The sequence below is a fragment of the Falco biarmicus genome, chromosome 2 (assembly GCF_023638135.1).
Source record: "Falco biarmicus isolate bFalBia1 chromosome 2, bFalBia1.pri, whole genome shotgun sequence".
Classification (NCBI taxonomy): Eukaryota; Metazoa; Chordata; class Aves; order Falconiformes; family Falconidae; genus Falco; species Falco biarmicus.
The window spans coordinates 8,745,000-8,758,476 of NC_079289.1; the positions used below are offsets into that span (position 1 = coordinate 8,745,000).

Here is a 13,477-nt window from a genome sequence, read left to right on the forward strand (position 1 = left end):
CGCTCTCGTGCAAAGCACAGGAGAGCTGGCTGCCCTGCATCGATTCTAATGGTATCATACAGACAGTCCTACCTGATTTAAAACCTAGTCTTGATTTATGGATTTCTATGCGTAGGGAATCAACCACAAACCCGGTATGCATTTTCAGCAGTTTTATTACCTTCAGAATTAAACATGCTGAGCTTTATTCTTTTTGTGCAAGCTTATAATTGCATCAGCTTGCAGCAAAGCTGTCGCTGTAGTATGTGGATTAATTGCTGAATAAAATCACTCATTCTGGACAAAACCTTTCATGTCAAGATGCTGTCAAGTACGACGTAGAAGTTCTGGCAGTGTTTCATACCTAGCTGCATCAAGGCTCTGGTGTATCACTTGGATTGGGTCAACCCCCCGTGATAAAGTGGGTGTTTGTCCAGTTCATCACAAAGGAGTGCTTAAAGAGCCAGTGATACTGTAGTCTCATGTTATGTGGGAAGTTGTAGTAGAAACAACTCGTTTCAAGTGTTATTTGTTTGAGCGCTGATGTTTTAAAACCCCTTTGATACTGTGCTCAGTGATTTGGGTATAAGTAATGCTGTCTTTCCCTTTGTTTCTTCTACAGGAGCTATAAACGCAGACTTACCATTTCCAGGCAGGCTACATTTTTTTTTTTTTTTTTACTCCTTTTCCACCTGCCCCTAACATAGATTCATCAAGTAGGATTTTATTTGCAATAACTAAAATCTCTTGAAGCAGCTAAATTGCTAAATTGCTGCATTGCTAAATGCAGGCGCACACACAGGCTTTTTCACTTGGGCTCACCCTAGAGCCTGGCACTATCCTGACTGAAGCAACCCTGGTGCAGTGCTGCTGCTCTGATTTGCTCAGGTGCAGGGCTAAAGCTCAGCTGGGCAAGTCATCAACAGATTATAAAGTCTGTATGTTTTGGGTTTTTTTTTTTTTCTATTGCCATCACATCCCTTTGGCTGTGCCAAGAGGCTCTGTGTATCCCTTACAGCGCAGCATTGCCACAAGTGACTCCACTCACAGGTACAACGCTTGAAGTTACTTTGGTCATCAAATTATTGTTTAATTCTACTTCTTCCCACTCCCCCCTTCCCCCCCCCCCCTTTTTTTTTTTTTTTTTTTTTTTTGCTATAACTGGATGTTCCTTTTTTCCTTCTGTCTAGGATCCAGGGACCACAGAGATCAAGGCTTGGGTCTGTGAGAAGAAACCTTGAGGCTCTTGCCACCTCCACCTGCTGTTGCAGCATCCTTAAACACCAGGAAAAAATTTTGGCTTGTGCTGGAGTATCTTGCTGGTCAGGACAGCAAGGAGGAAAGGTGCTTTGCTGGTTAATCTTTCATCTATCTATCATCCTTCGGTGATAGACGGTTTGGCTCCACGACCTCTTAATGCTGGGCAAGTCTTTGACCCTGTGCCTCAACTGTAAGCAGTGAAAAAAACCCCACGAACAAATGCTGACTGCTACGGAAAACTTCTTTGTAAATTCACCTGTGAATTTACACGTGCGTTTACATGTGCAGCCTTGCTGTGTAGCCACGAGGAACTGTTTTCTTTGGTCAGCCTGCAGGAATGCCTGCAGCCTCGGCACACTTGTACCCTTGGTAGGAGAGGCTGTATCTCATCAATATCCTACTCGGCTGCAGAAGTTTGTTTGATTTCAAATGCTCTTTGCCCTCCCAGCCCTCCCTGAGAAATGCATTTCATTAGGAAGTGCAGAACTTAGGGTAGAGACCAAGAAACTGAAAAGGTTTTACCTGTATGTTCTGTAAGGGTGATCCATGCTAAAAATAGCAGAGAAGGGACAAGGTGGTGAGAGTAAATGCCCTCATACTTCCCTGAGTGTCCTGAGAATCATGAGCAGGTACATAATAACTATTTTATAGACAAGATATGAAGGCACACAAAGAGCACAGCTCAAATGCCAAAACTAAAAGTGGCTTCCATTCCTAGCTAGACCCTGCCTTCCCACGCTGGTTTGTGTGCGTGCCCCACTGAGGTACCCACCGTCTGACCATGAGAACGTAAGGTTGGAGAGGCCTAAAGAGTCACACAAGAAGCCCTTGTAGCCCTGTCTCCCAACAGCGACCAACAACATATACTAAGGAAAATACATAGGAACAAGAGAAGCATGAAAGCATACGTTCCCACAATACTCTTCTAACTTCCAGCAACCTCTGCCTCTGAGATTACCAAAGGCAGAGAGGGTGTCTTTGTAACCTGGAAGTGCTTTAGTTGTCAGTATGGATACCAGTTGTTCTTGCATGCAGAGACACCAAACTCTTCTGAACACCGAGTCTGGGGCTTAAGCAGGTGCGTTAGACATCACTGCAGTTCTGTGTTTGAGGCCTCGCTTCATTTCTATCTCATAGCAGAGAATGAATGAAGTAAACTCTCCTTGTCACCAGTCATGATGTACATGGTGCATATGCATCCTATGACTCAGGAAAAAAAATAAATATCACAGCAGACAATTTTAGGACCGCTTCTGGTTTTACAAGTCAGCATTTTCAGGCTGATGAGATCCTGAGCCATCAGGTTCCCACATCCTTCTGCAGGACCTGAGCTACAAGCCTGCAGCAGCAGCTCCAATTCTCTCGTCAATGATCCCAAATGCAGCGGTTCTGCATGGGGGATATGGAAGACCTCAAAGAAAGGATGAGCAGAGACACTGCCAGGCATCTGCCACTAGCAACCTTGAAAAAACCCACTGGAAAACTGGGAGCTGCTGCCAACCGCTCAGGATGGTCCTCTCTACCCACCTCAGTGCTTCATAGGATCCCAAGTGGGCTCAAATACGAGGCGCCCATACGGTAATTGAAATTATTTGATGAAAACTTGGCCCTTCTCCCCAGAAAGTCAGCAGGCAAGAATCTGGAGTGGGCACAGACTCCAGGCCTTCTTGTGATGAAAAGGCAACACCGAATGCTAAAACACTTCACCTACCTGTACTTGATAAAGTGAGATCTACTAAAAACTCCCACTTCTGTAAAAGTCTTTATTGCACGTTCCAGAGTTAATTTACAATAAAATACAGTAACTGCAAATTCTGTTTTCCCCCGTTGGTGTGGTACAAAGATCTGCAAATAAACATAGCTCATCTGAGGAAGGCATACGCCAACAGGTCTATAAACAATTTAATTGTTAAATAGCTCTTTTCTTCTACTGGCTCCTTCCCAAAAGTCTTAAAAATAATTAAAAAAACACAGCACAGAAATACCTTTGTTTAGTATTTTGGCTTATTGGAAAAAGGAGTCTGCGCTTGGAAGAACAACTCAGGAGACCAGCCAGTTGCCCCTTCCAATATACCTCCTGAATAATTTGCCCAGGAGAGGGGATTCTTGCCTTCCGAAGGGGAACAAGTTCCCAGGACTGCATTGTTTAAAAACAAGGCCTTGGTGACACCTGCAGATACAGGAGTTGTCAGAATCCTGGCTGTGTCCCCAGGGTTTAATCTCTCATTCTGGAAGCATGCATCATTTTCACTATTCCCTTTGCTTTCAGAAGTCTGGTTGCTGCCGCTGTGCTCACAGGTCGCTTGCAAGTCAGCAGTCCAGCTAACAGCTTCTAAGTTTAAAGATGTAGTTGCTTTCCACCTTTTCTTTGCAGATGGAGGGATCCACTCCTCAGAGCTGCCAGGTGGCTGGCTGTTGCGGAACTGCTGTGAAACAGAGCTAGTACTTTCTTCATCTTCCCCGTTACTCAGCCTTGGATGTTTCACTAACCTGCCAGTAAGCTGCTGCAACAGAGTGTTTTGAAAGGAGGACCTGGATCGCTTGGAATGAATTTTGGTGGGATTTTTAGGGGTGAAGATAGTCGTAAAAGAGCTTCTTTCCCCAAGAGGCCACAGTTTTGGGAAATGTTTTGTTACAGGAGTTGATTGTGAATAAGGAACAAAGTCTTGAGAGCTGACCGAATTGCATTCTGAATCACAGAAGGAGTAAGTTACTGGTGTACTGTGCTTACTAAAAGCAGGAGAGGACCGGTGCAGGGATGAGCTCAGGTTTGAACTGTTACAGGGAACAACTCCAGGATAAAGCACCCATTCAGGAGCTGCGACCTTTTCTGTCAAAATATCTTCTTGTATTAAAGAATTACATGATTTATTTAAGAATTCCACAGGTTTTGCTACCTCTTTTGCACTTGCATCAAAGAGATCAGCAGAAGCATTGTAGCTGCCTTCAGGGAAGATCCTGTTCCACAGCATCTCTCTCCTATTAACACTTTTGAAGGTATTTTCTGGCAGTTCTGTCAATGGTTTTAATTCTCTTTCATACATCCTTCTCGTATTGTTGGGAGTTGCTGGATCACAGTCCCATCCCCCTGAGAATGTAAGATCTGTTCTTTGGCTTGGCGCAGAAGAATAATTTTCTTTATTTTCACAACCAGCTGAACAGCTATCATGTGCAGAATGCACGCAGGTAGCCGCCTTGCTCCTTTTTAAAGAGGAGGTTTCTCCATGTTCAGCAGTACACTGCAGACTAATAAAAGACCAAGCTGACTTTGAAATGCCAGTATTTGCATCCCTGGATTGCACATATTTGCTCTCAGAAACAGAAAGCTCTGATGTAACTGGCAAGGGCTGCGACAGAACAGGTAGATGAGGGTTAGGTATAAAGCAAGATGCTCCACATTCCTTGTCAGCTGAAGATAAAACTTTAGAGGAAGACTCACATTGTGACACTTCATCACTCGGAGGATTTGCATTTGACTGAAGACAAGCAAACAATATGTTCTCCCAACTATCATTCTCTGCTGGTGGCAAGAACCTCCCTGAGATACTTGCTTCATGCAAATCACCAGCTACTAGGGTTTGCCTAGGATATGATTTGCTATGATTTACCCCCAACTTGTGACTTTCAAGAAGGGCATGTTTGCCTGCATCAAGGCTGGGTGATGTTGCAAAACTCTTACCATCTTCTATTTTGTCTAAAAATTCATTTAGGCTTTCTGAGAATGGGAACTCATCCCAAAGCATAGAGTCCATCTGAGACACTTCAGTGACATTTATGTGATTAGAAGCTGAGACATCTCTCTTGTAAAAAAGGGAGTTGTGGGATTTTTCTGGGTAAGAATAATTTCTGCTATTAGCCTTTGGGTAAATGCTTTTTACCCCAAGTTCCAAGGGATGTTGTAACAACCTGGAACTGTTCCCATGTGAACACTCAGCCTTTGAAGAACATGCTCTCTCTAATTTATCAGTTGCAGAGGTACTGTCAGTCCGACTAGGCTGTGAACTCAATTCATTATCCTCCTCTTTATCCCCTTCCTTCACAAAAGACCTGCAAAACTGTGAATCCCAAAGAGTTTGACTGTTGAGACTTACGCTGCACGATTCTGCAGAGACAGGTCTCCCCTCTTGTTCATGCTGTTCGCTCACTAGCTTTCCCACTTCTAGAGTGGGAAAGTCTTCCACTGTTACCCAAGCAACAGATGAATTCAGGCTGAAGGACTGCTGCCAGAACCCTAAAAAACTTTCTCTGCCACTAGACTGAACAAAACAGGAGCTTCTGCTCAGGCTAGACAAGTTGCTGAGCTCACTGACAGGTTCATCTATTGGAGCCGATGATGCATCAGGTAAATATGAGCTGTTATTACAGTTCTTGAATTTTGCCGACTGCAGGAGCCGATGGAAGTAGGTGATAACAGTAAAGCCAGTAACAGCAGCATTTGGCAAGAAGATCTGGCAAGCTGTAAGGTTTTTTGTACTTCTATTAATCCTGGAACGGTTTTGCAAGATGCTGCTGGCAGCAGAATGCCCTCCATCTTCCCTTGCACAATGCTGGGGGGAAAAAGAAAAAAAACAACAACTTAGTACAATGCTTTGTTTTGTAATAGGAAAAAAAATTAACACATGTCTTTTAAGTCAGGCTTAAATTTAGTTCTCACTTTTTGGTGGGATCTGCAGGGAAGAGAATACAAAACAGTCTGTCACAAAGCAGTACTCCCTGGGAAATAAGCACTGGCAAGGGCTACAAAGGGCATCACAGTGAGAGGTTCTTTGCTTGTTGCAATTATGCAGAGTTCTGGAGCTGGAAAAACAACCAAGAATTCCAAGAAAGGACTTCACAGAAAATCCTCTCTTTAGGGCACTGGGTGCTTCCGGGCTTCCTCCAGTGCAATTCTGTGCAATTGGCTAGTTGCCTAAGGCCAATGCTTTTATCTAGGAGGAACTGGGCAGTACTTGAAGGAAAGCACTCTGGTACCAGGTATCTACCTGACTTGGCAGCTCAGTTATCAAGCCAGCATATTTTCTATGCCCTACCTCTGTGAGAGAGAAATAAGCTACAACCTTTATCTTCTCAGATTTATTTGGAGAGTAGTGTTTCAAAGAAGCTTCAGCTCAAATTCTTTATAAAACCTGCTTCCCTCAAGTTAGAGATAAAAAAAATGACATTAAAAGCAGAGGGAATTATCTAATGTTTTGAGAAGTGGATAAAAACCTTCTTCACCTCCCCCTCAAGGTGTGGCAATGCCAGAGAGGCCAAAAAGCGAACACAGCCATCTTGAAATTCAACTACCCTCCTACTCCCTGAGCCTATGCAAAGGCTGAGGTTGAAGGCTGTGAGCCAAGGACAATACCCTTCTATGTAGGTCTTAAAACCTATGTTGATTCTGAGTTTTAAGTGAGAGAGTGCAACCGTAAGCATAGCTGCAGCCGAAGGCTGAACAAATGCTCTTCGAATGTGTGTTCAGTCCTTGTGCGTGCAGGAACAGCCACAAGGCTGCTGATATGTAAGATTACTTGTATTTGTAAAGGTATCAGACCTGGAGACCTGGTGAATGGTTCCAGCTCAGTAAAGTTAATGCATGAAGTCCTCTAATTTTCATTACTTAAGATGCTGTGCATCAGGAAAACCTGAGCTCAGACACAAACCTCATGGTGCCCGTGGGAGAGGAAAACCACCTGCCAGGTAGGATTTAGTTCACAGACTTCATGACATGATTGACTCACACAAGCGCCAGGTGAAGAGAACTCAGAAGGCTGTTTCTATGGAAATATTACTAAGAACTAATATTCCAAAGTCTGTTAAACACATAAAAGAGCTGCAGATGCATATGCTAAACAGCTGTACTGTATCAACATTTTTAAACATGCTCTTAAATCCAGAAATATCAAAATGCTGCAAGGAGATGTGTTTCTCCTGACATTTCAGGCACCAGGAGACTATGCAGCATAGGCAAGGTAGGGCAGTGCTTGAAGAGACAGTCTGTTTCTTGCTTGAACTGTACATGGTTTTTTAACAGACTCCAAGCTGTTACTGATATGCACAAGAGCTGGCACTGCTCAAGCTCTCTGAAAAGCAGCCCTGACAAGCTGTCAAGCTGACTACTGCCACTCAAGATGACTTTTGGATGTGACTCATTTAAAATAACACAGGTGTCTGGGGCAAGAGGAGCAGAATCCTTCCCATGTCCTAGCCCTAAATTTTCTCAAATTCCCAAAAGATACTGTACCTGATGCTTTGATAACTCAGTCTATGCCCCCAGCTGGCTACAAGCTAATGAAAAAACTCATTATAAGAGAGTAATGTGCATTAGAAATTACCTTCACTCCAAATATAAACCTTTTTCCAATGAAACAAGTTTCCACTGCTTGAACTAACGCTCCTGGAGATGCATCTGTGTTTGTTTCTCCTGACAGCTGATGGAAGTCTTGAATATACCTTGAGGAAAACATATAGAAGCATTGGACCAACAGAGGAAGCCTTACATAGCTTTTTAGCTGTCATACAGGTAGGACACATGCTAAAGAGAAGATATTGTGGTAGCTTAAACTAAACGTAAAATGAAAACAGGAAACCATGAACCTACAAATTCAATTGTTTAGTTCACTTCATTCGTTAGTGAAACAGAAGTAAACAAAACAATCGCTCTGAACAAGGTTAATATACACACAACTTTCAGTTCCATGCATGGCTGTCGTTTTTGTATCAACATGATGACTATATAATGCTGTCAATATGGTGCTATTGCTTACATATCCTTTCTGCCCGCACCTTTACAGCGACAGCGGTATCCATATTAAGACATGCAAATAACTCTGTCACAGTGGACAGTAGTATGCAGTCCAGCGTAGAATGCCTGCCATGAAGTGTGTTATTAATACTGCTAATACGGGATTTTAAAAGTGTTCATCTTTGACCCAGTGACAACACAAGGTATTGGAAAATAACAGAATAGAGAAAGAAGTGGATGTATCTGAATATCCCATCCTAGCAGTTTCACATATAAGAAAGTCTGAAGCTTACAGTGTGGGTAGTCAGGCTCTGAGGACCAACAGGCTTTCTTAGAAATCCCTCCTTTCTAAAGGAAAATCTGATCATATTGATGAAAAGTCATAAGGTGCAAGTTTTTTAAAAAAGCAAACCGTTAAAAAAAACCCAAACAATGCAAAGGCTCCAGCTTTTGCTTAAGAGTCTTCTTCTAAATCTTGAGGAAAAAATATGTCTAAATCTCTGGAAAAGCTAACTTACTAATCTGACATTAGATAAAGGAAATTCAATCATCTTAAAGGAGGAAGAATACAACAAAGACACCCAACCAACCACACTGTGAAGCTCACTTAGCAGGTAGTAGCTGCCTCAAATGGACAAGTGAAGGATCTCTTCTACTACATAGAAGTAATTAATCTTAAAATTTCAAGATTCCAGGAAGAAACCAAACTTCAGCATTTTCTCAAGGTAATGGGTACCAAGGAAATGCTGGAAGGGAGCACTTTGGCAGCTTCTTCCCAATCATCTCACTTTTTTTTAGGCTGAAGAAAAAGCAACAGTTAAATAGTTAGAAAGAATCCATTCCTTACCTTTGTAGAGTTTTTGCGGTGACCCCAAAGAATGGATCTAAGCAACTTCCAAACACAGTAATGTCAAACAAATCATTAGTGTCAGCAATCTTTAGGGACAATCTATACCTGTAGCTTGCATCTTTAGCTTCACCTGTGCAGCCACATTTTACACAGTGAAACCTGACAAAAGACAGTAAAAGGATAAAAAAAGATTGTATATGCAAACTTCTGTTAATCACTGCTGAGGTAAGAACTTATCTGCAGCTGTAAGTATTATTACAATAACATATCAAATATTCCATTCCATTCCAACTATAAGGTTCTTTCTTGTTCTTTATTCCTTGAGGCATTAATCTTACCACAGACTCAGCAAGGTGTCTGTATCATGACAGAATCCCTCTGGCTTCTTTTACTGACTTATTAAATGCTAGCCTGTTGTGAAGTTGGAGAGCGACAGTGGGCTTTGACTGGCCTGTTGGGGAGTAATTTTGAATTCCCTACACCCCCATTTTTCACGTTTCATTCTGGTTTGGGATTTTGTTTCCTGCAGCTTTAGTATAATACCTAAATTTAAAAAATCATCAGGAAACAGCACTGTTATCTTCTACTTCAGCATTTGAAGCAACAGATATTCTTGCTTTACAAAGTCAGCTCCTTCTGTTTAGTGCTGACATTCATTGATTTACTGTTCTTCTGTGTCACAGATTTCACCTAACAGTGGGATTAAAAAGGAAAGCCCACGTGTTTCTGGACACACAGTAAGTGGAAGAATCATACAAGACTACCTGATGCATTTCACATACAGAATGAGAAAAAATGGAGAAAATAAAAGATTCTATTTGGATGGCCTTTCAGTCAATGCTTTTCACTTTAGAAACAGCACTGAAGAACTGGACAGACTGCAAGGGATACACTTGGAAGCTATTACACAAATCATTTATTGTCCTAAACTGCCCTTCAACATTGCATGGCACGGAACGAAACAGAACTCTTGATCCATGATGACCTCCAAGCTGCTACTGGAATATAAAGAGATCTAAATAGTGATAAGTAATATAAATATCTGAAATTAGCACTTATTTCTACAATGGCCAGATTTTCACTAACTTGTTTTAACTTGTGTTCAGCTAACGGAGACTCCCAAGGCCTCTGAGAGCTACAATTAATGATCCCCAAAACAGGGCATACCTCCTGGAATTCAGTATCAGCCTAGAAAAGCAGTTTTGACAGGCAGGATAGATGAAGCTGGAGTTGTAGACAGAAATTACAGAGGCAGCCAGGAGTCCTCTCACACTATTCATGTGTTCACAGCATCACCTGAAACAAGTAAGTCAAAATGGTTCAAAGAGTTCTCATTTCATGAGACGTTAACATTAACTGCTTTTAGTTGGGTTGTTTAAACATTTTGAAAGGCAGCCCTCTGGAAACGATGATCTCTGTTTGAAAATGGTAGCCCAACTGTGGCAACATCCCATCCATTATTACCCTTAATTAACTCTTTAAAAAGAAAAAAAGACGAAGATATGTAATAAGGAAGTGCTCGTGATATCTGCACACCACTGCAGATAAATCATGCACATTCCCACTTGTATTTAGGGAGTCTTTATTAGAAATATCCTTAAAACACAGTACTGCAGCAAATGAGGTTTTGATTTTTGTCCTTAACTTAGAATGATGTCACAACATGGCGTTAAAAACTGAAATGATTTTACATGTGTAATTCTGCAAAAGCCTTCAATACCAATGACTTTGAAAGGACAGGATGCCCAGAAAATCTCAAAAGGGCTCGCAATAGCAACTATATTCTCTTGCCTTTCTTATCACTATACTGTCCAAAACATCAGGTTTTGGGAAACTTCCCCTATTTTAGAAAGTTAACTTTTTTCTCAGCAGATGCTAGAAACATGTAGAAAAAAATACCCTAAAATACCTAAAATAATAGATTTCCAACTTAAATAACAAATGTTCTCTACAGCTGAATTAAAGGACACGTTATAAATCCTTCTTTGCAAAAGCACTTTCATCACAGTAATAGCTAAATATACATCTCTTTTCAATGTATGCTGCAGAATAAACTCAGAATAGGAAGTGAATTTCACATCTTCATCTCAGAAGACCCTTGGGGAGGCAAAAGGCCAAAGACCTAAAGGAGACTCAAGTATGGCTTTTACATGTTAAAAAACATTCAACAATAATGTTTTGTTCATATTTTGCTACCAAAAAAACCCCTTCAACTTACAGGTTATCTGGTTGACCTTAGGTGCACTGCTCTCAGCATTCTGGTAAAAACAAGATCCATAACATGAGTACTAGAAACATGTGAGTAACTAAACTTACTACTCTGAGTAGTTAAGTGTTAAAAAAAAAAACCAACAAAAAACAAACCACCAGAAAAAACCCACCCAGATATCCCAGTATTCACTATGGCAGAAAGGCCAGGAAACCAGAGGCAGGAAAATGTAAAAGCTTTACTGGGGAGCTAACCAAAATGAAAAAATAAATAAGTAAATAATTATCCTTTCAAAACACTTATTGACACTCATTAGACCGAATATATTAAATGCTGCATGCCTTCAATTTGTGCCAAAACAACTATTTTTTTTTAGTTACAGTACAAGATATCATTAAAAAGTACATGGAAAACATACTAATATACAGAAGTAATAAAATTAAGCCTGATTTTGTTATTGCCCAAGAAGGTGGACTTGGAGAAACCGGCACGTGCTTCACATTCCAGTTGGTTTTCAACTCAGACTGTTAGTTACACTTTTTAAAGACATTTGAAGAAACCTCAAACCCCAGAAAACACAGCGAACACTTCCAAGTATTCCCTTGGGAAATAAAGCATAGCATGTATGTATTACCACAGGTTTGGGGAAGAGCTTGCTTTAGAGCAGGCTGAAGATCTACACCTCTGTTTCTCCTTGGTAGAAACACACTACTCGTTATCTGGGCACAAGTTGAAAAAAAAATGCTGTACAAGTAGATCTGTTTTACTTTATTTTTCTAATTAACAACCCAAACCTCTGCGATCACACAGCCCCCCCCCCAGGAGCGCCGCCTTGCAGCAGCCCCGCAGCCTCACCCAGATTTCTGTCGGTGCCTGCTGCCCTCTCGCGGGAGCTCAGCGCCTTAAACCCGATTTTATTAGCAATCCCCCCAAACTTCACCCAAGAAGAGTTATTAAGAGCTCTCACGCTGCAATCTGAGCCCCTTAACCCCCCCGCCGCCCCCGCAGGCCCACGCCGCGCACCGGCCGCGGGCACCGCACAGGGCGGCTGAGGGCCGGTATGAGCTGCCCCGTTTCACCCCCGCCCCCCTCACTCGTCCCGGCCGCTTCAAGCTTTACTCAACACCCAGAAAACGCTTCAGTTACCTAATTACGATCATTCTTACCGTTGCAGCGCCGTTGTCCGCCACCAACTCGAGCTTCTGCCTGCTGGCCCCAGGGACCGCGCTGAAGCGCTGTCCCCCAGGCACGGGAAGAGGCAGCTGGCAGCAGCGCCGCCGCCCCTCGGTGCCCTCAGGCCAGCACGGGAGGGCAACGCCGCAGGGTGGTTACGGGGGCCGTGCCGCCATCGCCTCAGCACCGGCCCCGGGGAAGAGCCGCCCGGCACGGCTCTGGCCCTGAGGAGACAGTGCGTGACGCTGAGGGCCGCTGCCGGGGGCGGGGACGAGACGGCGCTCCGCCAATCGTGACGCGGCCCGGAGGCAGGCCCGCCCCACTTGCCCAATAACAAAGCGAGGATGCCAGCCTCGTTCTCACGCTCCCCTCCTGCGGAGCGTAGACGCGAGAGGGGCGGATCACGTGCTTCAAGTAGCCAGTCGCTGTCGCTTTACAAGACGCCGCGCGCCCCAAACCCGTATCCAGAGTCGCCGCAGCCAACCGCGGAAGCGTGCGCGAGCTACCCTCCCCTCCACAGCCAATCGCAAAGCCCCACTGCTTAATGCCCGCCCCCTCCACGCCTGCGGGTAGCCCCGCCCCGGTGGAATGAGTCGCCCGGCGGCCGTGCGGTAGTGCGCAGGCGCGGCACCGCCCCCGCCGCTGGGTCCCGCCGCCCGCCGCTCCCCGCGGGGCCGGCTCGGGGCAGCCCCCGGGCCGGGGGCGCGGGGACGCTATAAAGCGGCGGGGCGGCGGGTGGACTCCGTTCCTTTTGGCCATGCTGCGGCTCCTCCTGGTTCTCCTGCTCCTCCGGGCGCCCGGCGCCCTGCCCGTCTCTCCCTGCCGCCGGGGCGCCGCGCCGCCAGTCGCTCCCTACCTCACACGCTACCTCACGCAGCAGGTAGGAGCCCGCCGCGGCCGGGGGCAGCGCTCCCGCCCGCCGAGCCGTTTGAGGGGGGTGCTCCCCTCCGGGCGGTGCTGGGCAGGGGGCTACTGCTGCCAGCCGGGGCGAGGGGAAGCCCGCCCGGGGGCCCCGCCGGCGCGGGGGCTGGCACTAGGCAGCGTGCCCGCAGCGCGGCCGGCTCTGGGGGGCCGGGGGCCCGAGCCTGGCTCGGGCAGGGAGCTTCCGTGGGGCTTCATGGAGCTTTTTTCCTGTGATAAGCCTTATTCAGCTGCAGCCTGTATGCTTTTGTAGATTTACGGGTGTTCCGATGCTCGGTCTCTTCGGTAAAATGTTCCAAGTCTTGAATATTCCGCTTATTTGAGTATTATTGACTACTGCGGCTATGTAAGGTAACAAGCA

At 44.7% G+C, this 13,477-nt stretch overlaps 2 protein-coding genes across 4 annotated transcripts in view; one reads left to right on the forward strand and one right to left on the reverse strand.

Annotated features, from left to right (window-relative positions):
* Positions 1–2,982: 2,982 nt before the first annotated feature.
* DDIAS (DNA damage induced apoptosis suppressor) lies at positions 2,983–12,527 on the reverse strand. 2 transcript variants are annotated; one of them, XM_056327434.1, is made up of 7 exons: positions 12,189–12,527; positions 11,657–11,741; positions 11,032–11,071; positions 9,981–10,109; positions 8,811–8,972; positions 7,554–7,671; positions 2,983–5,786 (listed from the first exon to the last, which is right to left on the reverse strand). In XM_056327434.1, exons 4-7 carry the CDS (start codon positions 10,091–10,093, stop codon positions 3,231–3,233), a joined length of 2,949 nt encoding a protein of 982 aa, XP_056183409.1. In that variant the 5' UTR covers positions 10,094–10,109; positions 11,032–11,071; positions 11,657–11,741; positions 12,189–12,527; the 3' UTR covers positions 2,983–3,230. The 2 variants fall into 2 exon arrangements, with proteins under 2 accessions (XP_056183409.1, XP_056183408.1); XM_056327433.1 differs by lacking the exon at positions 11,657–11,741 and having other exon boundaries at positions 12,189–12,525.
* Positions 12,528–12,815: 288 nt separating this feature from the next.
* Positions 12,816–13,477, forward strand: part of PRCP (prolylcarboxypeptidase) — a 34,441-nt gene continuing 33,779 nt past the window's right edge. Inside the window, exon 1 of one of the 2 annotated variants that reach the window (XM_056327436.1) lies at positions 12,816–13,075. In XM_056327436.1, the coding sequence (XP_056183411.1) occupies positions 12,953–13,075 (123 nt within the window). In that variant the 5' untranslated portion in view covers positions 12,816–12,952. The remainder of the gene's footprint in view (positions 13,076–13,477) is intronic. The other variant, XM_056327435.1, reaches the window with a different exon arrangement.

Coding starts and splice junctions, on each gene's coding strand:
- DDIAS (XM_056327434.1), bottom strand. CDS start 10,093: ATGAATAGTGTGAGAGGACTCCTGGCTGCCTCTGTAATTTCTGTCTAC. Junction 8,973..9,980: donor CTGATACTGAATTCCAGGAG/GTATGCCCTGTT, acceptor GTCTTTTGTCAG/GTTTCACTGTGTAAAATGTG. Junction 5,787..7,553: donor GGTTTATATTTGGAGTGAAG/GTAATTTCTAAT, acceptor TTTTCCCCCCAG/CATTGTGCAAGGGAAGATGG.